This window comes from Cololabis saira, chromosome 22 (genome assembly GCF_033807715.1).
Source record: "Cololabis saira isolate AMF1-May2022 chromosome 22, fColSai1.1, whole genome shotgun sequence".
Taxonomy (NCBI): domain Eukaryota; kingdom Metazoa; phylum Chordata; class Actinopteri; order Beloniformes; family Belonidae; genus Cololabis; species Cololabis saira.
This window is the reverse complement of record NC_084608.1, coordinates 32176758-32202727: the sequence shown is the minus strand read 5'-3', so window position 1 is coordinate 32202727 and position 25970 is coordinate 32176758. Positions and strand designations below refer to the sequence as shown.

The 25970-nt window shown below is 43.6% G+C and overlaps 1 protein-coding gene across 8 annotated transcripts in view; it reads right to left on the bottom strand.

Moving 5' to 3' along the window:
* The window catches only part of LOC133423567 (NACHT, LRR and PYD domains-containing protein 12-like), a 96186-nt gene extending 72022 nt beyond the window's left edge, over positions 1-24164 (bottom strand). For all 8 annotated transcript variants that reach the window (XM_061713788.1, XM_061713794.1, XM_061713789.1 and 5 more), the window contains exons 1-7: positions 24089-24164; positions 23773-23959; positions 22919-23038; positions 21597-21817; positions 19714-21505; positions 19282-19458; positions 1030-1203 (exon numbers count right to left, since the gene is read on the bottom strand). In XM_061713788.1, the coding sequence (XP_061569772.1) occupies positions 1030-1203; positions 19282-19458; positions 19714-21505; positions 21597-21817; positions 22919-23038; positions 23773-23921 (2633 nt within the window). In that variant the 5' untranslated portion in view covers positions 23922-23959; positions 24089-24164. The remainder of the gene's footprint in view (positions 1-1029; positions 1204-19281; positions 19459-19713; positions 21506-21596; positions 21818-22918; positions 23039-23772; positions 23960-24088) is intronic.
* Positions 24165-25970: the final 1806 nt, after the last annotated feature.

Sequence of the window (25970 nt, the reverse complement as noted above, 5' to 3'; positions counted from 1 at the left end):
TCATTTAAGTAGTTAATGCAAATTGGCAGTAATTTGGCGTTTAATGGTTTAAAGATATCAGTATAACATTTGGAATAAAGTATAAAAGTGAATGAAAAGTAAGTTCAGAGGGGGCGGCAGTAGCTCAGGTGGTAGAGCGGGTCGTCCAATGATTGGAAGGTCGGCGGTTCGAATCCCGCTCTGTCCCAGTTTGCTGTCGTAGTGTCCTTGGACACCTTACCCACCTTGCCCCGTGTGAATGTGTATGAATGTGTATGAATGTTGGTGGTGGTCGGACGGGCCGTTAGGCACGATATGGCAGCCACGCTTCCGTCAGTCTGCCCCAGGGCAGCTGTGGCTACAAATGTAGTTTACCACCACTGGTGAGAATGTGTGAGAATGAATGAATAATGATTTCTGTAAAGCGCTCTGGGTGCCTAGAAGAGCGCTATATAAATCCAAGTCATTATTATTATTATTATTATTATTATTATTATTCAGAGACATTGAATTACTTGTAATTGTATGTTGAAGAACAGGAATTCATGATTGAAGAGTCCCTCATAGTGAAAGACTATATTAGTTAAAGGTGAACGATCGCTTGCACATCAGGTGAATTCTGTTGACTTTATTGAAGGAACCCCAAGTTCTCGGAAGGTTCAACCAACTCAGGTCAGAACCTCGTTCTGGTCACATCCACTGGAGAGGCGCTACACTTCCACTCAGACTGCACTTCACTAAACTAAACTAACTAAACTTCATCTCCAACTTTTACACTTTAAATCATCACACATCTCTTCCAGGAGAGAAGAGAGAAATAAACTTCTAGAGATGTTTAATTAAATTAATTATACTATATTAACCTCTAAAGGGAACTGAGTGTTACAGAGTCACTAGAAAGTCTTTCTAGAAGTTTGTAGCTGTTTTCAGGAATAATCTCCTGAAGACGTCTCTGACTGAGCACACTCCTTAGTTTCATCTGTGTTTGTGGAGGATCCGTTTGGACGGACTTTTCAAAGCGTCTACGATGTTTTAAATCTGTGAACTGACCTCAGATTCTCCAGTCTGCAGTCTGGACTCTCCAGAAAACCACACAGATGTTTCACTCCTGAATCCTGGAGCTTGTTCAGACTCAGGTCCAGATGTTCTAGATGGGAGGGGTTGGACTTCAGAGCCGAGACCAGAGAAGAACAGCTGATCTTTGACAGACCGCAGTCCTGCAATCTGAACAAAGACACCAGAGAAGAAGAAACCAGAGCAGTAAGATGGTCAGTGTGGATCAGCAGGAGATCAGCCTGATGGTCAGTGTGGATCAGCAGGAGATCAGCCTGATGTCTGCAGGTTAGTGTCAACACAACTGAATCTGAACAAAAAGAAAGTTCTTCAAATATCAACTTTGTCATCAGGTTCATGTGGGTCATCACTGGTATCTGGACTTATATATAAAATATGTTTTAAAGTTCTATTATATCCATGATGTTGGTTCCTGGTTGTTCCTCTGACATGTTCACCTTTTAATGAACATCCTGGAGTTTTCTGCTAGAATAGAATAGAATAGAATAGAGAATGACATTTGTACAAGTTAAAAACAGCTACCTAGGAACTATTGTGCATGTCCCAGAGTCCCGGGGGGTTCATGGTTCTGAGTGAGAGAGTGGAAGTTTCATAATGTTTCAAAAATATCCCCACGATAAGTCATATTTATGAGATAGAAACTCAAAATTATGAGATAGAAAGTCATAATTATGAGATAGAAAGTCGAAATTAGGAGATAGAAAGTCATAATTATGAGATAGAAAGTCAAAATTAGGAGATAGAAAGTCATAATTATGAGATAGAAAGTCGAAATTATGAGATAGAAAGTCATAATTATGAGATAGAAAGTCGAAATTATGAGATAGAAAGTCAAAATTATGACTTTTTATGTCATAATTATGACTTACCTTAACGGGGATATTTAAATTTTTAAGGCTAAGATTTCATCTTATTTTTTTCTTTTACTGCCGGAAATGGGCTTCCATAAGACATCACTGGATGTCATTTGATTTTTATCTCCAGTTTGACACTTACCGGTATATCTTAAAGTCTGCATTAGGCTTATAATTAGGTTTGACATTATGACTGGTAAATCCATGGTGCTACAACCTCATGTGAATGGTTCTGACCATGTCTGCGTGCTGTGGTTTTGTGTCAGAGGCATTTTTTTAGCGATTATGTTTTAACGGGGATGTTTAGGCCACAAGGGCCCATCTAGAATGCTTCTCACCCCCCCTGGGCTGGGACCCCTGCTCCGCCCCTGGCGACGACATGTATTTAACACTGACCGAGCGACACGGCGGTCAAACAGCAACAAACAATATAGGAAAGGCCATATATCCAGCATTATGACAATGTTATCAGAAATAATTAATATTATGACAGCTTACCAATGATGGTTTCATCCAGCGATGGGCAGAGAACCACAACAAAAAATATTTCCATCTGGGGTGGGGGGTAGCACATTGAACGATCCAAAATGAAAAAACTTTAATTTTAAAACTTTTTCAAATCCGAACTATTTCCGAACCAACAGCCGGTTCTTCATCGCCGCAAACCTTTTAATCACTTTGCTCTTATCAACGGCGAAGTCCCTCTCGAGTGAGAGATAGTCTGGCCTCATCCATGCAGCCTCATCCTTAAAAAGTCTTAAATTCCATTTTTGCTAAAATAAGGCATTTAAATGTCTTAATTTGTGTTAAGAATAATCTGTTATGTGTGTACTCAGTTGATAAAGTGTAATTGATGCAGTGTTTTATTTGTACCACTGTGAGGCGCCAGTGTACAGGCCAAGGGCTCATACTGCGTCATCATGTGGGTCACGCACAGACAAGGCGCGGTCCTGTTCTGTTCAGTTGTTCTGAATTCACTACAGAAGAAGGTTGTATTATTACGAGTGTCTTAATAAATATGCCAGAGCGGCTGAAGACAATTTTTGCCTCCGTCAATTTTTGCCTCCGAGTTCAACGCTGGTGAAGCTGCAAAGCTCAACAGGTTATGGGCCCAGGAGCAACTCGGGGAAGAGTTCTTTTTTTGATGTTTTATTGCTGATAGAAAGTCGCGACGGACAGCGTGCTAACAGCTAGGAGATAGCATCATGGATCCACGTGGGGCGAGCAGGCAGCCCCGACTCATGTTCGACGTAGATGAAACCAAGTATTAACTGTGGGAGACAGGCCCGGAGTGGCTAATCGGGAGGACCGGGACAATTCCCGGTGGGCCGGTCTGATGTTTGGGCCGCGAGGGCCGGTGTTCATTTTTTTTTGGCGGGGGGGCGGGGCCGGTGTTCAGTCATTGCACTGGGTTGATCACGTATCCGCATGGATGTATAATAATAATATAATAATATAATAAGTGCTACCGCTGTCCCTGGGCCGCCTCCGCCTCCGCTGGCAGCTCTTTTTTTTTTCTTTGCAGACGGACCGTGACGTAACTGTTACCTGTCCGAGTGCACGGACGTGTTACGACGTAACACGTCCGTGCACTCGGACAGTGGTGATGGAAAGATGGAGAGTAGAAAGAGCAAGGGTGGCACGGAGAAGCAACGATTAAAAAAGAGAAAAGCTCTGGAATCAGAGGCAGCTAAGTGTGCCAAAATTGGCAGCTTTTTCACAAAAGCGAGCTCGCTGACAAATGAGGACAATGAAACGGGTAAGGCAAGATGTTAAACTTTGCCTGCAAACCACCATTGAAGTTAATTATTAAGTCAATGAATTGTGTGGCTTTGTGACAAATAACATAACATTATATAATTTAAATAATAGTATGATGCGACGCCACATAACTAGGAAACTTTGTCTTGTAGCCCCTCAGAGTCAGCTGCAACATCCAGCACCAAGCAGCAGCCATGAGCCCACACCTCCAGAGTGGGCAGGTAGGATTGCTCATTGAGTGAATATTATTAAAATTCATACAGGACTGTCTCAGAAAATTAGAATATTGTGATAAAGTTCTTTATTTTCTGTAATGCAATTAAAAAAACTAAAATGTCATACATTCTGGATTCATTACAAATCAAGTGAAATATTGCAAGCCTTTTATTATTTTAATATTGCTGATTATGGCTTACAGTTTAAGATTAAGATTCCCAGAATATTCTAATTTTTGGAGATAGGATATTTTAGTTTTCTAAAATCCATGCCATGATCAGCAATATTAAAATAATAAAAGGCTTGCAATATTTCAGTTGATTTGTAATGAATCCAGAATGTATGACATTTTTGTTTTTTTAATTGCATTACAGAATATCACAATATTCTAATTTTCTGAGACAGTCCTGTATAATGAAGAGTATGGTGTAGACCTGCTCTATATGCAAAGTGCCCTGAGTGAAACTGTCCTGAATTGATCACAAAGCTTTGTAAAAAGGTGAGATTTGTGCTGAGAATTAAGACCATTTTTAAAATGTGATTTAGTGTCAGAAGCAGAGCCAGGAGCCAGTAGCGATGAGGGGATTGCTCCTGTCAGTATGGAAGGAACAGGTGAGCTGTTGTAACAGAGTGTGTGATGAAGCAAGCATTAGTTCCAATATAACCACTTTCTATGCCCAAACAATAGTAGTGATCCGTTATATTTTTTATCATTGAAAGTAAGATAGTAAATACACAAAGCCCACAATTGAAAGGGAATAGGATTAAAGTAATATGAAATAAGCCTGCATATTTTGCTGTTGAAAATATCTTAATTGGTTAAGTCAAAATGTGTTTTCCACATCAAATGTGAAAACATTTTATATTTTTTATCGTGATACAGGTGCAGGCGAGTCTAGGGAAACTGGAGGAAGTGTGACAGGGAGAGCAGAGTCTACTCAGGGACTGATTACAGAGGCAGCAGCTCAGCAGCAGAACCCTGAACCACAAGTTAGGAATGAGACAGATGAAGAGGAGTCTGATAGTTTTGATTACTTTGCTCGCCCTCAGTCACAGGATATAAATAAGTTTTTTTCTTATCATCCTCATCAAACACCTAATATTGCTATACCAAAAGTTTTCAATAGCAAAGATGGAACCAACCGTAAGTGGCTGACTTACTGTGAAAAAAATCAGTCTCTGTACTGTTCTGTTTGTCTGGCATTTGCACCTGTGGTTAGTGATGGCCCTTTCATAAAGGGAGGCATGAAGGACTGGAAACACGTTCACCAAAGGATAGTGGAACATGAAAAAAGTAAGACACACAGAGATAGTGCAGATGCTTACTTTATGAATGTACAAAAGGCAGATGTGAAAAGCCTGTTGACTGACAACCAAATGTCATTGCGTGCTGAGCAAGTAAAACAGAAACGTCAGGTGATGGAGCGCATAGTCGACATTATTAAAGTCATCGGCAAATGTGGCCTTAGCTACAGGGGAGATAAAGAGGAAGCAGGTTACAGCCTAGAAAACATTGCTGTAAATCATGGCAACGTCTTAGAGTTGATTCTACTCGTGAGTAGATATGACATTTGCCTACAACAGCATGTAAACACTTGCATAGAAAACAGCAAGAAGCAGCATGAAACTGGTGCAAAAGGCAGAGGGTCTCTTGTTACACTGCTGTCAAAAGACACATTTAACAAAGTTGTGGATGTCATCAGCCAACTGATAAAGGCATTTATAGCCGAAGAAGTGAGACAAGCTGGCATGTTTTCAGTCCAAATTGACACCACACAAGACATCAGCAGCAAAGACCAGTGCTCCATCATCCTAAGATATGTAACCGATGTCATTCATGAAAGACTGATTGCTATGGTGGACTGTGAGTCATCTACAGGGCAGCATTTTGAGCTCCTGAAAAAGGTTCTACTGGAGCTTAATATTGATATTGGCACATGTGTGGGCAACTCCACAGATGGTGCAGCCAATATGCAGGGACAGTACCGGGGTTTTTCCACCTTCCTCTCTGAGCAGTCCCCCAATCAGATTCATGTATGGTGTTATGCACATCTTTTGAATCTTGTTCTGGCAGACACAACAGGCAGTGTTGTGGAAAGTGCATCCCTCTTTTCGCTGCTTAATGATATAGCAGTTTTCCTAAGAGAGTCATACAAGCGCATGCAGAGGTGGGAAGAGATGAGTCAGGACAAGCATCACAGACGACTGTGCCCAATAGGGCCAACCAGGTGGTGGGCCAAGGATCAGGCACTAAGTAAAGTGTTTGGGTGCTTTGGGAATCCTCAGGGAGCCTTGTTTGTTGAAGTGCTTATGACTTTACACACCATTGTAGATGACAGAACACAACAGCCAACTGTGAGGGCCAAGGCAAAGGGATTCATAGAAGGCCTTTTGAGGTATGAGACAGTGCTCATTGCTCAAATTTTCCTTCGCATCTTTGAGCAGACTTCCCCCCTTTCAAAATACTTACAGACAAGGGGAATGGATATCATCACAGCTCAACGTCTGGTTGAGGGGACAGAGGAGGGTCTCAGGGAGTGTGCGAGGGACTTTGAAGGAGTTAAGTGTGCAGCTGATGAGTTTGTGAAGTGGGCTAATGGGAAGTTGGAAGAGGAGGAGGAGTGTGAGCTGGCAGTGCAGACTGCCCTTCCTGAGAAAAGGTTCAGAAAGAAGAAAAGAATGCCAGGAGAGCTTGCAGAAGATGAGCAGCTAGCATCAGCTGATACTGACTTCAAGGTCAGAGTTCACAATGTAGTTGTGGACACAGTGACAGACAGTATCCAAAGAAGGTTTTCTGCCAATGCAAAACTTTGCTCAGATTTTGCCTGTCTAGACCCCAGAAACTTTGCTCATGTGAGGGAAAATAGACTCCCCAGCTCGGCTCTGGAAGAAATAAGCAAATGTCTGCTTAAATATGACAATAGGGCTACAGTTGGCACATTATGTAGTGAACTCTACAGCCTTGCATGTCAGTGGGACAGACTAAAGATGTCCCCTCTGGAGGGTTACACTGTCAGGACAGCTAGTGGAATGCCACAAGGAAGCGAGGAGGATCCTTCCATGGAACAGCAAGATGTTGAACTAGAGAGCAAAATTTGTTCCTCCTGTAAAAACTGTGTCATTTGTGTTCATCTCATCCTCTCTCAGTACAATCTGCTAACTGATGCCTACCACGTGATTGGACTGGCCTACAAGTTGCTATTAACACTGTCCATCACACAAGTAGCCTGTGAGAGAAGTTTCTCAACAGTGAAATTTGTAAAAAAACAGACTCAGGAGCACTTTGACCCAGAAGAAACTTGAGGCATTCATGCTCATGTGCACTGAAAAAGAAATTCTGATGTCTTTGGACAATGATGCCGTTATAAACAAAGTCGCAGAGACCAGTGCACTGCTCAGGCGTTTATTAATGTTTTAGAGTTGGCCATGTTTCTTTTTTTTTTTTTTTTTTTATATTAACATACAGTGCAAACAACGACAAAAGACGACATCAGTTTGTGTGTGTGTGTGTACACGTGTAAATAAGAGTTGGCCATGTTTCTTTGAAACTTCTGTTATGCTGAAGAAAAAAAGTTAAGGTTCTGTTGTGTTGTGTTGAAATAAATCTACATTGTGAAGCAACTCTTACTTGCACTGAATTATTTTAGAAAAATACACAGAATTACAAGGCTTTACAGAACAGTGCGCTATTGTAGACTTAACATTTAAGGTTATAATTACATGATTTTAATAATAATAGGTCGTGATCTAAAGTGGGCCGGTCTGAGGCATGAAACTCCAGGGCTGAAAATGAGTCCCACTCCGGCCCTGGTGGGAGACGAAAGTGTTGGGACATTTGCGCTTATTAGGACTAAAGAATACTGTCCTGGGAGAACCTGTCGGCGCGGCCACGGTGGCAGCAGACGGTGAAAAAAACGCGGACGCGTACGCCGAGTTGATTCAACTTCTGGATGATAAGAGCCTCTCATTAATTATGAGAGACGCATAGTGAGGGAAATTAAGTCAGGTTTTTAGGAGAATCGTTCACTTTGTGAGACAAGCACCAAATTTTGCATGAACATTGCCTAGTACCTACTTATGCAAAAAAGCCCGTTAGCCACCTAAAAATCCAAGATGGTGGCCGTTTTTCAAGATGGCTGTCTTATGAAAGCTAAAACAAGGTTGTCAGTGTAGAACTTTAATTGCTGAACATATTTTAATGATCTCTTTATCCAAATGCATGTGTTTTGGCATAACAAATTCTATGATGTCAATACAAATGAAATAGTAGTGTGGATGACACTCCCACCAATTGCCCAGAGCTGTGAACAACTCACGAAGTGCAAGTGCAAAAGGGAATGTTGCGGAAGATGCAAGTGCTACCGTTTTGGCCTCCAGTGTGCCGTGTGCCTGCAATTGTGATGATTAGAAAAAATGTGATACAGAAATGGGAGGGGGGGGGGGGCGATAACTTGATGCCAAAACAATAAAAATCTAATTATATAATCACAATCCAGGTCAAAAACCATATAAACTGTCTTTTGCCTGCAGCCATTTTGGAAAATGGCAGCCATATTGTTGTTTTATTTGCATGGCTAATGGGGGAGGGGGTGGGGGGTCCCAAGATTATAGTCTGATGTCAGAATAATCAAAATTGGATTTACTCTGCCGGCACAGTTTATGGTGTGGGTGGGGAGCTGTTGACCTCGACTGGGGACATTGTCGGACGGTGGAAGGAATACTTTGAGGATCTCCTCAACCCGACTGACATGCCTTCCACTGAGGAAGCAGAGAGTGTGGACTCTGGGGCGTGCTCATCCATCACCCAAGCCGAGGTCACTGAGGTAGTTCGTAAGCTCCTCAGTGGCAGGGCACCGGGGGTGGATGAGATTCGCCCTGAGTACCTCAAGTCTCTGGATGTCGTAGGGCTGTCTTGGCTGACACGCCTCTGCGACATTGCATGGAGGAAGGGGACAGTACTGCTGGAGTGGCAAACCGGGGTGGTGGTCCCTCTCTTTAAAAAGGGGGACCGGAGAGTGTGTTCCAACTGTAGGGGGATCACACTTCTCAGCCTCCCCGGGAAAGTCTACGCCAGGGTACTGGAGAGGAGATTACGGCCGATAGTTGAACCTCGGATTCTGGAGGAAAAATGCGGTTTTCTTCCCGGTCGGTGAACACCGGACCAGCTCTTCACCCTCCGCAGGGTGCTCGAGGGTTCATGGGAATTTGCCCAACCAGTCTACATGTGCTTTGTGGATCTGGAGAAGGCATTTGACCGTGTCCCTCGTGCCATTCTGTGGGGGGTCAGCGAGTATGGAGTCTGGGGCCCTCTGCTAAGGGGCTGTCCAGTCTCTGTATGATCGGAGCAGGAGTTTGGTTCACATTGCAGTAGATCAGACTTGTTCCTGGTGCATGTTGGACTCCGGCAGGGCTGGCCTTTGTCACCGGTCCTGTTCATAATTTTTATGGACAGGATTTCTAGGTGCAGCCAGGGGCCGGAGGGGATCCGGTTTGGGAACCACGGGATTTCGTCTCTGCTTTTTGCAGATGACGTTGTCCTGTTGGCTTCATCGGACGGGGACCTTCAGCATGTGCTGGGGCGGTTTGAGGCCGAGTGCGACGCGGCAGGGATGAGAATCAGCACCTCCAAAACCGAGGCCATGGTTCTCCACCGGGAAAGGGTGGCATGCATTCTCCGGGTGGGTGGAGAAGTCCTGCCTCAGGTGGAGGAGTTCAAGTATCTCGGGGTCTTGTTCACGAGTGAGGGAACGATGGAGCGGGAGATTGACAGACGGATCGGTGCAGCGTCCGCAGTTATGCGGTCGATGTACCGGACCGTCGTGGTGAAGAGGGAGCTGAGTCGAAAGGCGGAGCTCTCGATTTACCGGTCAATCTACGCACCTACCCTCACCTATGGTCATGAACTTTGGGTAGTGACCGAAAGGACGAGATCGCAGATACAAGCGGCCGAGATGAGCTTCCTCCGTAGGGTGGCTGGACGCTCCCTTAGAGATAGGGTGAGGAGTTCGGTCACCCGGGAGGAGCTCGGAGTCGAGCCGCTGCTCCTTCACATTGAGAGGAGTCAGCTGAGGTGGCTTGGGCATCTGTATCGGATCCTCCTGGACGCCTCCCTAGGGAGGTGTTCCAGGCATGTCCCTCCTCCCTAGGGAGGTGTTCCAGGCATGTCCCTCCTCCCTAGGGAGGTGTTCCAGGCATGTCCCACCGGGAGGAGACCCCGGGGAAGACCCAGGACACGCTGGAGAGACTATGTCTCTCGGCTGGCCTGGGAACGCCTCGGACTCCCCTCGGAAGACCTGGAGGAAGTGTCTGGGGTGAAGGAAGTCTGGGCATCCCTGCTGAGGCTGCTGCCCCCGCGACCCGGGAACGGATAAGCGGCGGACGATGGATGGATGGATGGATGGATGGATGGATGGATTTTCCAATCACATTCCAGGTCAAAAAACACATAAAAACGGCTTTTGTGGCAGCCATTTTGGAAAACGGCAGCCATATTGTTTTTTTGCGTGGCTAACATGCTTTTTTGAAAAAGTAGACCTAGAACATACTTTGTGCAAAATTTGGCGCTTGTCTCACAAAGTGAACGATCGTTTCACTAATGTGCCTGGCTAGCACCCGACGATGAAAGAAAGGCATTGAGGATATTAAGGGACTATTATGCCGGGGAGGGAAAGCCCTGCATCATCAACCTGTATACCATGCTGACATCGCTTCAGAAAACGAGCAGCGAGACGGTCACTGACTACGTCATCAGGGCGGAGGCCGCCATTACAGCGCTGCGGAAAGCGGGTGAGACAATTGGGAGATGGTTTACTGATTGCTATGGTTTTAAAGGGACTACCTGAAAGTTTTAAACCATTTGCAATACATATAGCACACAATGAGGATGCCATAACTTTTGCGCAATTCAAAACAAAGCTGCGTAGTTTTGAAGATACTGAAAAGTTAACCACGGCAGAGTCCAGTGACAACGTGATGCAGTCGGTGGCGGGAGCGGGAAAAAGGCCAGCCAGGCCAAGTGCGCCATACAGGAACAATGAAGATGCAGATATTGTATGCTTTAAGTGTGGCATAAAAGGCCACAGAGCATAAGCATGCAGACGAAAGACATGGTGCAGTCATTGTAAAAGTGAGACCCACAATGACGCCACTTGCAGACGTAAGGATAAACATGATGGGGCGAGGAAAGTCGCAGATGAGTGCAGAAAAGATCTGGAGCAGCAGTGGATTACGCCTTCAGGATCAAGGATGCAGACATCGGGGTTCGGCAGCAGCCAGCGCGCCACATCAGGGAGAAGGGCCTGTTGGTTGACACCGGTGCTACTTCCCACATTGTTACTGACATAGCCAAGTTTAAGAGCTTTGACAAAACATTCAAGTCGGAGACACACTGCGTGGAGCTGGCAGACGGTACCCAGTGCAGAGGCGTTGCACAAAGCAAGGGGAATGCAGAGGTGTTCCTGATCGACAGTACGGGTGAGCAACGGAAAGCAACTTTGAGAGATGCGTTGTTTATACCTACATACCCCCAAGACATCTTTTCGGTGAAGTCAGCCACCACATGTGGAGCAGTGGTCACCTTCAAACAAGGACAAGACGTGTTGACACACAAAGACGGTACCAGATTTAACATTCATGTGCATGACAAGTTGTACTATCTGCACACTATGGTTGAGGATGGTGATAAGTGTAACACCTGTCACGACATGCAGACATGGCATAAAATTTTAGGCCACTGCAACTATGAGGATGTATTAAGATTGCAAAATGTGGTTGATGGTGTCAGATTAATCAAAGTTTGAATTAAGTTTCGTTCTTATGAGTATCAGAATCAAGTCAAGTCAGAGAGCTGACTGTGTTTATCGTGACATTCTTTGACACGCAGGAGGTTAAAACTGCTGACTTCCTGGTTGGTCAAATCAACCATTGTCTTTAGACGCATCTGTTTCAAAACCCCCATCACATGCTCTGAACAGATAACAGGGCAGCTACTTCAGGGGGGTCGACTGACAGCCGTCTCATTGTCTTTAAAAGTTAGCTAAGGGTTATTTGAACCATCTGTTCAAACCTCCAAAGAGAGGTCCTATTTTAGTTGACCTCTTGACCCTTTGTGTTTTAAGGATGTCTGTTTGTTTCTTCATACCAAGCCTCTTTAACTGAAAAATCACATGTGTTTGACCATCTGTTTCTGTCTATTGTCCATTCAACTATTTACTATTGGGTGTCTTTTACCCCCAACGTCTGTTATCTACCAAATATGGTTTTTCCTGTCCTCCGTGCTGAATAAAAGCGCCAGCTCTGCAGACAGCCAGTTGGGAGAAGTTTGACGAGCTCTAAGAGAAGGGCCGTGTTGCCCTACAGCTCCTCAGATTCCTCTCCAACCTTCTGCAGAAGGCCATTGAAAATCATTTCTGACAGTTTCCGGTGTCTTTTTCTAAGTTATTAATATTGTGATGACTTTTTAACCTAACAGATGGCATGCAGATTAAGGGTAAAACAGATAAGCTAAATCAAGAGTGTGAGATATGTATCCAGGGGAAGTTTGTACAAACCCGAAATAGAGATCCTGATACAAGAGCAGAGGCTCCTTTACAGATGGTGCACACAGACCTAGCAGGTCCAGTAGCTAATGAGTCTATCGATGGATACAAATATGTGCAGTCTTTCACAGACGATTATACAAACGCAGTGTTTGTGTATTTTCTTAAGAAAAAGAGCGATACGGTACAGGCAACAGAAAAGTTCCTAGCAGACACTGCCCCTTTTGGAAAGGTAAAGTGTATCAGGTCTGACAACGGCACAGAGTTTACCTGCAGGGATTTCCAGACCCTGTTGAGGAAAAATGGCATCAAACACGAGACATCAGCCCCGTACTCACCTCACCAAAACGGTACTGCAGAGAGAGGCTGGCGTACTCTTTTTGAGATGGGCAGATGTATTCTAATTGAAAGCCAGCTACCCAAATGCCTATGGAACTATGCTGTCCAAACAGCAGCCATAGTACGCAACAGATGCTTTAATAAGCGAACCGGGAAGAGACCTTACCAGATGCTGACGGATAAAAAGCCTAATTTGTCCAAAATGCAGAAGTTTGGGTCTGTATGTTACACATACAAACAGGACAAGGGAAAACTAGATTCCAGATGTGACCAGGGACTTTTTGTCGGTTACGATAAAAACAGCACATTTGGTCTATCATCCTGACACCGAGAAGGTACAGAAACACAGACTTGTTAAATTCGTGAACAAGGTAAATGTGGAAAAGCAAACACAGACAGCTGAGACTGAACCAGACGATTATGGCAGAGTGAGACAGCCTAGGACTGACAGAGTCACACCAGAGGTTTATGAGAGACATGGAAATGCTCAAGAGCAAAGTGTGGGAAACGAAAATCCACAAGATGGTACATCCGATGAAAGTAACCAAGAGTCGAGTGTCTCAAGTGATGAATCAGTCAGTGGGAGGTACCCTACTAGGGAGAGGAAGAGACCTAGTTATTTAAGGGATTTTGTAACTGACATTGATAGTGATGAGATTCATACTACTGTTGATTACTGTTACAGAGCGGTGTGTGGCATCCCACATACATTTAAAGAGGCTATGGAGTCAGCTAACTCAAAACAGTGGGTTAAAGCAATGGATGAAGAAATCCAGTCATTAAAAGAAAATGACACATTTACCCTGACTACGCTGCCAGAGGGCAAGCAAACAGTGAGGGGGGGTAAGTGGGTTTATTCTGTAAAGAGTGACATTGAAGGTAAAGACAAGTACAAAGCAAGATTTGTAGCAAAAGGTTACAGCCAGAAGATGGGAATTGATTATGGCGAAACTTTTTCCCCAACAGCAAACCTGACAAGCGTGAGGGTATTACTGCAGAAGGCAGCACAGGAGAATCTGTTACTCCACCAGATGGATGTTAAAACGGCTTACTTACACGCTCCCATCGATTACGAAATCTACACAGATCAACCAGAGGGTTATGAAGAAGGGGAAGGTCTGGTGTGTAAGCTGAAGAAATCCTTGTACGGTTTTAAATAATCTGGTCGTAACTGGAACAGGATTTTGCATGATTGTTTAACGGAAGATGGTTTCACACAAAACCCAGCAGATCACTGTGTCTATGCTAAAGAGACAACACATGGGAAAGTGATTTTGCTAATATGGGTTGATGACTCGGTAATTGCAGCTAGCAATAAAAAAGTCATGAAAGATGTAAAAGAGATGCTTTCAGCAAAATTTAAGATGAAAGATTTAGGCATATTGAAGCATTTTCTTGGTATCGATTTCACTCAGTCTGATGGATGTGTGAAGATGTCACAGGAAACATATGCCAACAGGGTATTGGAGAAGTTTAATATGCAAAACTGCAAACCCAGAGAAACTCCCTGTGATCAGAAACTAAACTACACAGAAGATGCTGTTAAGATGTGTGATGTTAAAATGTACAGAGAGGCTGTAGGCAGCCTTATATACTTAACAACATGCACACGTCCAGACTTAAGCTTTGTGGTGAGCAAGCTATCACAATATTTTTGTGAACCAACAGAAGAGCAATGGGTGACTGTGAAGCATGTATTAAGGTACCTCAGAGGCACTACAAACAAGGAGTTGTGTTTTAGGAGAAACAACAGTGATCAGTTAGGTCTAGTAGCCTATAGTGATGCTGACTGGGCTGGGGACACCGCTGAAAGACGCAGCACCTCAGGTTACTGTGTAAGTCTAAATAAGAGCAGCTCTTTAGTTTCATGGAAAACAAAGAAACAGCCTATAGTAGCGCTCTCAACCTGTGAAGCAGAATATATGGCTCTGGCCTCTACTATGCAAGAGTGTATATATCTAGAGCAACTGTTGAGAGGTATTGATGACTACAAATACACACAAACAGTAGTGTATGAGGACAACCAGGGAACAATCGCCTTAGCCAAAAACCCTGTAAGCAGACAGAGGTGCAAACATGTGGACATTAAGTACCATTTTGGTCCATTATAAACGAGGGGAAAGTAACTCTGGTATATTGCACTACTGAAGATATGGCTGCAGACATCATGACCAAACCTGTCACTAAGTTCAAACTGAAAAAGTTTGCAGGTATTATGTTTGGTGTTTGAATAAGTGGAAGAGGTCCATATCTGTATTTGTGTTTTTGTTTTTATTGTGTGAAAATTGTTTTGTTTAGATTTCAGCAACCTGAGTACAAGTGGGGGAGTTAAGAATTATCTTTTATATGTGTACTAAGTTGATAAAGAGTAATTGATGCAGTGTTTTATTTGTACCACTGTGAGACGCCAGTGTACAGGCTAAGGGCTCATGCTGCGTCATCACGTGGGTCACGCACAGACAAGGCGCGATCCTGTTCTGCGCAGTTGGTCTGAGTTCACGACAGAAGAAGGTTGTATTATTACGAGTGTCTTAATAAATATGCCAGAGCGGCTGAAGACAATTTTTGCCTCCGTCAATTTTTCCCTCCGAGTTCAACGCTGTTGAAGCTGCAAAGCTCAACAATTTGTCTTAAATCTCAATCCAAGGGTCTTCATTTTACTCATTAAAGAGTTTATTTCATCGTTTTGAGGAGAATCTCCTGCGGATATCCTAAATCTGTGTTGCCAGGTTGGGCAGATTTCAGCCCAATTGGGCTGAAAAATATATATTTGGGCTGCTTTTCCTGGTTTTTACTAAATATTTAGGAGAAATTATTAACAAAAAAAGTTTCCATTATGGCAGAGAAAAGTAGAAACTTACACAATAAACTCACTGATAATATATTTGCTTTAATCTACTCAATTTTATTGTAGTTTTTGTTTGGAGCCTGAACTTTTTTTTAGGTTATTTAGTAATGTGAAGATGAAATGTATTACGCATTTAATAATTTATGGTTTTAACAGAGAATGTAAGATTTGGGCTGGTTTTTCATTAATTCAGTGGGTTTTACGTTGCATTTGGGCTGGAACCTGTTAGATCTGGCAACATTAACCTCAGCACTGGATTTCTTAATGACTCATCTTTTTGGTCACAATAAACTTGCTCTCATCAATGGCGAAGTCCCTCTAGATTGAGAGCAAGGTGAGGTTTGATTGTCTGGCCTCATCCATGCAGCCCGGATATAATTTTTAATCAACTTCAGCTGCTGAAACTCAGCATGACAAGACTCTGATGCGACAACTGGCTAAAAGTAAAGCCTGAATTATGGTTCCGCGTTAAATCGACGCATTACTACGGCGTAGCCTACGGCATAGGGTACGCGGCGACGCGCACCCTACGCTGTAGGCTCTGCGTCTGTATAACGCAGAACCATAAATCAGCCTTAAACAGACAACATGCGCGTACGAACCCGTGCATGACAGGCAGACACACACGGGGAGAAGGGACTATTTCTTTTATTTTTATTTTTTAAACAACTTTATCCTTATGAACGCAAGTGTTATACAGTCCAATTTTCCTTATTTTATTCAGCACACTTTTTTTTTTCTCTTCGGCGTGGGCCCGGGGCAGCCGCCCCCCCTGCTGACGTATGAGCGGCGCAAAGTCAGTGGTAAACCAGAGACGACATGAAGTGCGAGAGAGAGCAGGAGCATGCAGCGTTTAACTCCTGGAATTACAGACATTATTTTGAGTTTGACTCGGTCAAAAGTGATAAAAACATTCTCGTACGCTGTAAAGTCTGTGTGGGAGGAAAGCTCGTTGCGAGACCCCCGGATTCCTCCTCCCCCACTAGGGCTGCAGCGCCGGCTGCCTCATCAGACTCCAGCGGGCGAACTGCCGGTGGCCCCTCTGCTGCTAAACAGGTGAAACTAGATGTAAGACCAAGGGATTTAGTGCTGCTGAATTGAAAAAGCTTGTCGCAGGTTATATTGTAGTTCAAGTCAGAAAGCTGACGCAATGTGCATAAATTTAAGACTGAAAATAATAAAAACAAGTTTAAAAATAGACCGTTTCATTTACTTATTGTCATTTAATTTTATATGGTGGAATATGCACAAAGAATAGAATTAAACTGAAAGTTCTATTGTTTTATATTGTTCCAGTAAGGTTGTGAATCATGTTTTTGAAAAGTAACTAAGTAAAGTAACTAGTAATGTAACTAATTACTTTTGAAAATAAGTAATCAGTAAAGTAAGAGGATTACTTTTTTGGTTCAGTAATCAGTAACTAATTACTTTTTCCAAGTAACTTGACCAACACTGCTGGTGATGCAGTGAAGTTCAGAATATGAGGAAACGAGACGTCAACAATAAGTTCACGACCACATGAAAAATTCAATTCAAATCTTAAAGAAATAAAAAATCTTAAAAAAAAAAATTAAAAAAAAAAAAAAAAAAAAAAAAAAAAATATATATATATATATATATATATATTATATACATATTATTATTTTTTTTTTTAATTAATCTACATTCCAACCTCGCTACGCTCCCCCTGCAATAGTGACCAGTTTGGGAACCACTGCGTTAGTATATAATACGCGTGACAATAAAGCAGAACGAGGAGCCGTTTTTCATCCACCAATTTAAGTTCTTATCTTAAGTTTCTCAAAATACAAACAAGAAAAAGAGTGTAATGATGCACTAACGCTGCCCATAAACATTCACAAACCTTTATGATCATAATAAAACCACAACTCTTCACGAAACGCAACACAAAGCAAAGAACAACAATCCCCATAATGCAATGCAACTGAAATAGCAAGAAATGCCTCCAAATAAATTATTTTTTCCAGGCCTCAACTTTTGTCAGGACTGTCTCCAGCTCAGGGCTGATGTTTTTTTTCTTTATTTGCTTTACTTGTTTTTGCAAGTTCCTTGTTAGGATGAGCGGTTTTTAATCGATAATTATTCTCTTTATCATATTCAGATATATCTACTTGAGGGAGGAGACGGGGCGGAGTTTTGTGCTCCTGCATGTGCACTCAAATCCACGTTGATTGTGATGTTCAAAGAAACCTGCGTGAATTTGGGCGTACGCACAATTTTGAACATCTGAATTTTTTTTTGTGTACGCAAGAATTCCACGCACGGATTCAGGTTGAAATCCATGCACTCTTTGTACATGAGGCCCCTGGTCCACAAAATCACTGTCTATGGGGGAGACAATGCTACTTCTCCTCAGGGGACTGTGGTTGAGCAGACTGAGAGCTACAGGTTCCTGGGCCTTCAGATCAGTGAGAGCCTCAGTTGGGCAAAACACACTGCAGCTATGGTGAAAAAAGCCCCCACCCCCACACACACACACACACACACACGTGCAATGCAATACTTATGGCGCTTTTATACTAGTACCTACTCAGCATGACTCGTCTCACCTCCACTCGCCTAGTTTGTTTTTAGACACCCAGATGAGAAATAAGCGAGTTAGAGCGAAGCTGCTGTGACGTATTTGATTGTGTGATCTAAACGGAGAAGACACCAGCACTAAAGATGTAGAACCTGGAGGAGATGATAAATGTGCTGCTGGGTCTGTGACTTGTGTTCAATATCAAGTTAGAAAATGAGAGTGAAAGAAGCTTTAAGCGGTGACGCTTTTTTTTTTGTCTCGGCGTTGCTGAAAAGTCAGTTGGGAGCAGCAGCAGCTATGAAGAGACAGAGCTCCTGGTGGATCTGGTCGTTCCTTATCACTGGTCTAAATCCCTTTGTAATTCTCTCCTCAGCCACCAGGTTTATGAACATCTGCACCTCAGAGTTGGATCACCAAACAGACTTTTACGCTGCCATTTCCTGTTGAATAAAATGAAGAAGCCGCAAGTCGCTCTTTCGCTGATCTCCGTCTCCTGACTCAGACGTCTGACGGCCCCCCGACCAATCGGTGGCCTGTAGTGTGAAGACAATAGATGCTGCTGACTCAGCCGCTTAGAACCTCGGCAGAATAGATACAGAAAAAGTATCAACTCGATACGCCTCCACCCGCCTCGGCCCATAGTGGAGAAGCGCAAAACCGGGGTGTGGCAAGTCGAGTCGCGCTGAGTATGTAGTAGTAGAAAAGCAGAAGTAAAATGTGCAATAAATCTTTCATCTACCTGGTAAATGTACTATATTTAACGGTGAATGCAAGTCAGGGTCCTCAGCTATAAAACGACATTGTACACCGGTGTATATGTTTTTGTATTATGTACATTATTGTTATTGCACTATATGTTGATTGTTTTTTGTATAGTTATTTATCCTTTTCTTAATTATGTGTATATCTGACTCGCCTGACTTTGGGAGAACGCAAAGAATTCCAATGTACCGGTGACCTATTGTGTACCTATTCTGTTCTATTCTATTCGATTAGAGACAGAACTTTTCTAAAATAAAGACGTTTCTTCATATCAGATGTTAAATATTTTATGAAAATGCTTTGGATTAAAGTACGTAGTTTTGGAGGATGATAACTGGATAAATGTGGAAACATCTCCAGTGGACTGACCTCAGAGTCTCCAGTCTACAGTTTGGACTCTCCAGTCCACCAGACAGAAGCTTCACTCTTGAACCCTGCAGGTTCCGGTTCTGACTCAGGTCCAGTTCTGTCAGATGGGAGGGGTTGGACTTCAGAGCGGACGCAACAACTTCATAGTGAGTCTCTGAGAGTCCACAACCAACAAATCTGTGATGAGAGAAAACATGATGTCAGTTATAATAAAGTCTGATTTAAAGCCAGACTGACCCCTCCCCTTCCCGTTACATAGATTAATCTTGAAGCAGCAAACACTTCAAACGTGAACCTCTGGTTGAGGTGACTTGAGGTGACCCAGAATAAAACAAACACATCTGACTTCAAAAGTTTTCATTTTCAAGATCAAAAGAAGATTTGAAGAACTAAACTGCTAACTGATGGTGTTATTGATCCATCTGGACTCACCGAGCCTTTCTGCAGTTCCTCACAGCTGGAATCAGTCTCCGTCGACCCCCTTCTGTTGTCTTGTACTTGTCCAGGTCCAACTCATCCAGAACCTCCTCCGACATCTGCAGCATGTAGGCCAGAGCTGAACACTGGATATCAGAGAGTTTCTCCTCTGATCTGTTCTCTGACTTCAGGAACTCTTGGATCTGCTGATGAACTGAGAGGTCGTTCATCTCCATCAGACACTGGAAGATGTTGATGCTTCTGTCAGGAGAGATTCTGTCAGTGTTCATCTCCTTCAGGTTGTTGATGACTCTCTGGATGGTTTCTGGATCGTTCTCCGTCTGGTTCAGCAGACCTCCTAACAGTCTCTGGTTGGACTCCACAGAAAGACCATGAAGGAAGCGGACAAACAGGTCCAGGTGGCCATTTTTACTCTTCAGGGATTTCTGCATGACTCTCTTCAGGAAGTCATCCAGAGATGAGTGTCTGTATTTTCCTCCCAGGAAGTTCTTCAGCACATCTGTGTTTCTGGTGGAGTAACAGTGGAGCACGTAGACTGCAGCCAGGAACTCCTGGATGCTCAGATGAACAAAGCAGTAGACGGGTTTCTGGAAGACCTCACACTCTCTCCTGAAGATCTGGGTACAAACTCCTGAGTACACCGAGGCCTCTGGGACATCAAGACCACACTGCTCCAGGTCTTCTTGGTAGAACATGATGTTTCCTTTCTCCAGATGTTCAAACGCCAGCCTCCCCAGCTTCAGAAGAAGGTCCCTGTCAGCCTCCGTCAGCTCCTGTGGACTCGTCTCATGTCCCTCCTGGTACTTGTTCTTCTTCCTCTTCGTCTGGACCAGCAGGAAGTGGGAGAACATGTCAGTCAGGGTCTTGGGCAGCTCTCCTCTCTGCTCTGTGGTCAGCATGTGGTCCAGAACTGTAGCAGTGATCCAGCAGAAGACCGGGAGTTTACACATGATGTGGAGGGTTCTGGATGTCTTCATGTGGGAGACGATGCTGCTGGACCGCTCTTCATCCCTGAACCTCCTCCTGAAGTATTCCTCCTTCTGGCCGTCGGTGAAGCCTCGTACTTCTGTCACCCTGTCCACGTGTTTGTGAGGGATCTGATTGGCTGCTGCAGGTCTGGAAGTGATCCAGATGAGAGCTGAGGGAAGCAGGTTCCCCTGGATGAGGTTGGTCAGCAGCACGTTGACCGATGAGCTCTGTGTGACGTCAGACACCACCGGACCGTTGTTGAAGTCCAGGGAACGTCTGCTTTCATCCAGGCCGTCAAAGATGAACAACGGTTTCCCGGCAGCGAGCTGCTCTGCTGTGAGCTTCTGGAACGATGGATGGAAAACCTGGATCAGCCTGAGAAGACTGAGCTGCTCATCTCTGATCAGGTGCAGCTCCCTGAACGAGAGCAGAATCACCACGGTGACATCTTGGTTCTGCGAGCCCTCGGCCCAGTCCAGAGAGAACTTCTGAACCGAGAAGGTTTTACCAGCGCCAGCAACGCCGTTGGTCAGAACCACTCTGATGGCTCCACGTTGGTCAGGTAAGGCTTTAAAGATGTCCTGGCACCTGATTGGAGCTTCATGGAGGCTCTTCATCCTGGAAGCTGTCTCCAGCTGCCTCACCTCATGTTGGGTATCAACCTCTTCACTCAGTCCCTCTGTGATGAAGAGCTCCGTGTAGATCCTGTTGAGGGGGGTTCTACTTCCTGGTTCATCAGTTCCTTCAGTCACATGTTCACATCTGCTCCTCAGACTGGTCTTGTGTTCATCTAGGACCTCCTGCAGACCAGCATCTGCTGAAAGACAAGAAGAACTCTGAAAGTACAGAACAAAAGTCTTTCCGGTTTTCAGAAATGAGTCCATCAGCAGACAGATGTTCAGTCTTACCTGGTACAGCTGTCTGCAGTCCAGCTCTGGTTCTGGATCTTTTTCCACACTGGGGACAGGAGGACGGTCCTGGTGGAGCAGACTGGTCCCAGTATGAGCTCTTGCAGCGTCTGCAGAACCAGTGTCCACAGCTGCTGGAGACTGGATCCTTCAGGACGTCCTGACACAAAGGACAGCAGGACGGTTGCTCCTCCACACCAACTCCTCTCCTCTTCCTCCCTCTGTGAAGACATGTCTTCATCACTAAAGTCATTTCTGACTGTTGTAGAAAAACATCCAGATGAGTCAACAGTGTCCAGAAGCTCAAATGGTCTCAGAGAGTAAAAGTGCAGCTGCTTTTCTGTTTGAATTCAGCCTCCAGATGGGAATAAAACTGATGCTTCCGGAAGATCAAATTTATTTATTTATTTATTTATTTATTTATTTATTTATTTATTTATGTATTTATGTATTTATTTATTTATTTATTTATTTATTTATTTATTTATTTATTTATTTATTTATTTATTTATTTATGTGTATACATTTTATATTCATAAGTTTATGTGTATGCCAGTAGTGGAAGAAAGAAAAACACCAGAAAAACTAGGAAAACCAGTTTGCCTGGGCGAGATATTAGGATCCAGGATCGGTTTCCCTTTTCTTCTTCCACTTATTCTTCCAAGCGTTTTTTCATCCATTCATTCCCGAACTGTAAGGTGCTTTTGAATTTGTACATTCCTCCCCTTTAATCAATAGACAAGAAACTACAGTTTTTCCTTGTCTTGGTTTTTCAAGCCTCATAAAGGATGGATTTTCCATCTTCTGACACTTGGACCGTGATCTGACAAAAGCACCTGGGGCTTTGTTAAGGTACAACTGGTGCGTTACATTTGTAACTGGAAATAAAAGGTTTATTAATATAGGAAGAGTACAATAGGAGGTTTGATAGGATTGATTCTAGTTTATAAATGAAAAATTATTAAAACTAAATCACATGCAATTATATGAAAATTTATGTTGTTTTATATTTAAGTTATCTATTTATTACAAGCAAAACATCTTTCATTGTTAGTTTTTAATGTCATGAACGAGTAGAGTCCTAAAACTGCTGCAGACTCTCCTGGACCGATCTGGAGAGCTGGTTTCATCCTGAACCAAACTCTGGTCTCTGAACCAGCAGGACCACATGGTTGAGGAACACAGAAGACTCCGTGGTGGAAAAACAGGAACCAGAAGGAAAAAGTGATGTTTAAAGAACCTAAAACATCCAATAAACCACCATGGACAGAAAACATAAAGTCATGATGAGTCATAGAATCAGTTAACATCAGTTGTCTTACTTTGTGTCTGAGGGTCCAGGTTCTTTACTGAAGGTGGAAGGTTGATCTTTGGACCAGTCACTCTTTATAGACAGACAGCTGGATCCTGGAGACTCTGGTCTCTGACTGCGGTACCGACCTCTGCAAACACAAATTCACATCAGTCACTGATAATATTGATGATGAGCACTGAAGAAGATCTACAGCAGGGTCTCCAACTCTGGTCCTGACAGCCACAGTCCTGCATGTGTTAGATGTTTCCTGCTTCAGGATTGCCCACCCCTGATCTCGTCTGTATCCAGTCCTGGAGCAGATTACTGCTTTTCTCTCCTCCTGACATCAGAGCTCATGTTTCCTCTGCAGGAACCTTCCACAGGGATGAGGGATCTTAGGACATTCCTGCTTCCTGACCCTCTAAACATCTCAGTGATTCAAACTCAACACTTCCTTAATTGAACTGAAATTCTTTTGTTGATGACAAAATAAGATGAATCCATTTACAGTTTTTGTGCAGATTTAACACCAAACTGTCCTCCCTCCAAAACCTATAAAGTGTTGAAAAATAACTTGTTTTTATCAAGAACAATTACAAATTGTTAAGCATTTTACCTACAATCAAACCTGCAATAACCCACGTTATTAACTCACAGTGGTAGCAGTTGTACTAGTAGCAGTAGTAATGGTAGCAGTAGTGGTAGTAGCAGTAGTAGTAGCAGTAGTAGTAGTAATGGTAGTAGTAGTAGTAGTATTAGTAGTAATAGGCATAGTAGCAGTTGTCTTAGTAATGCTGGTAGTAGTAGTAGTAGTAGAAAGACTACAAAGTGACCAAACCTGCCAAAAACCCTGTTTTAGCAGTTTTTAATGTCATGTCATACTTTGTGTCTGATGGTCCAGGTTCTTTACTGAACTTTAGAGGTTCATCTTTGGACTGGTCACTCTTCATAGACAGACAGATGGATCCTGGAGACTCTGGTCTCTCCTCCTCTTTCTTCACACAATCATCCATCTTCTGGACTTCAGTCATTCAGAGACATGAACCAGAAACACCGACCATCTTTGAATCTGTAGACACAAACTTTATTAGAACACGACTAAGTCATGAAATCAATGTAACAACTTTCCCTGAAGGACTTTGTCAAAACTCGTGAGGAGGAAGAAAGAGGTTTTACTGATACTGATGATGAGACAGACCTGAAGCTGAGTCTCCTCTAACCTGACGCCAACATTTCTGTCCAGGTGGGATCTGTGAAGCCGAGTCTTCACCTGGAGAAGATATTTTATGTTTCATTAAAAAACTCGCTGAGAAACAGACTTACAAAGAAACTTTGTGTTAAATTCAAGTCTAACAGAGAATAGTCTAAAATTCTGAAGAAGATAGAAACTTAGAGCTTAAAAAAGTCTCAGTTACTGAAATAAATCAAACTTGTAGAATCTGTGAAAATCTTCTGAACATCAGGATAACACACACACACACACACACACACACACACACACACACACACACACACACACACACACACACACACACACACACACACACACACACACACACACACACACACACACACACACACACACACACACACACACACGTCAGAGGTTGTGTTGTGGTGTTTCCTCTGTGAGGAGGAAGAAGCTCCTGTTTTAATTCAAATATCAACAAAGTAACATCCAGAACCCCCTGCCTTTACACCAGAAAGTGATGTCAGAAGGTCATGTGACCCTTAAATGTAAAGTTAGCTGGATGTCGGAAAGGCATCGCAGGTCCTTCCTCCCCGCTGCCATCAGACTGTACAACCAGGCTGATCTCATTAGCTTACGGACAATAAATAACATGTGCAATAACAAGATGTGCAATAACCATATGTGCAATATCTGTCTGTCTACCTCACACTCATCCTACCTGCTTTTTTGCACTGTTTTTTTCCCCTTCGTACTACATTTATTTCCATCGCAATGTATATACTGTCTATATCCTGTAATTATATATATATATTTTTACTTTTTACTTTTTTACCCCCTTCCCTGCATGTGTGTGTTAAGTTACTGCTGCTAACATGTGAGTTTCCCCATTGAGGGAGTAATAAAGGATAATCTTATCTTATCTTAACTGCTTCCTCAAAAATGTCCCAACAACCTCCAGAGTCTCTTTTCCTGTGTTTGATTAAACCTGATACAGGTACGTCTGAACAAGAGTCCTCAAGGACACATTTATCTGACCCCAAACTATTTACTTCTTTTTTTAAATACTTTTATCCTGTTTTTCTCCATCTTATCCCCCCGTGCTCCTAGCTAAGTCAGTGCTGGGCGTTGCTCCCTCTACCAACCCCAGGAGTTCCTGCTCTGAGCTCAGGTCTCCTCCTGACTTGAGGGTGAGCAGCTTCTTTCCACCAGACAGGGTGGGGTTTCTCCGGCCGGACGTAGCGGTGGAAGGATCACGTTATTCCGGCCAGATCCCCCCATGTGTTTCCCCGGCTGGCCAGAGGGGGCAGTAGAACCAGGACTGCTGCATGTTTTTGTGAGGGTTGCTCACATTAGCTACCAAGGGAACTCGGGGAGAACATGCAAACTCCACACAGAAAGACCTTTCACCAACCCCACCCAGGGTGAGGGTTAGGGGTTCCAACCCCACCCAGGGTGCTGAAGTCACGGGGGAACTTAACACGCACTCAGCGCCCACAGCGTCCCCGGCAGGAATCGAACCCAGGACCTTCTTGCTGTGAGACGCTGCACTACCAGCTGCTCCACCGTGTCCCCTAAATATTTAGTTCTTTAGTTTCAGTCTCAGACACTTTAACAGCAGCAGAAAAAGAAGGAACAAACACTCACCTGGTTCCTCTGCTGCTCTGTCCACGTCGACATGGACTCTGAACTCTGAATCAGGTGTTTTTCACCTGCAGAGCTGCTGCTCCTCCTCTTCCTCCTCCTCTTCCTCCTCCTCCTCCTCCTCCTCCTCATTGTATTTACAGGAAATCACATGACCACTGATGAGAGAGTTTTACAGTCTGACTCAGACACTTTATCAGCAGCAGAAGAAGAACTTGACACAAGTGGAGATGACGTCACGGAGCAG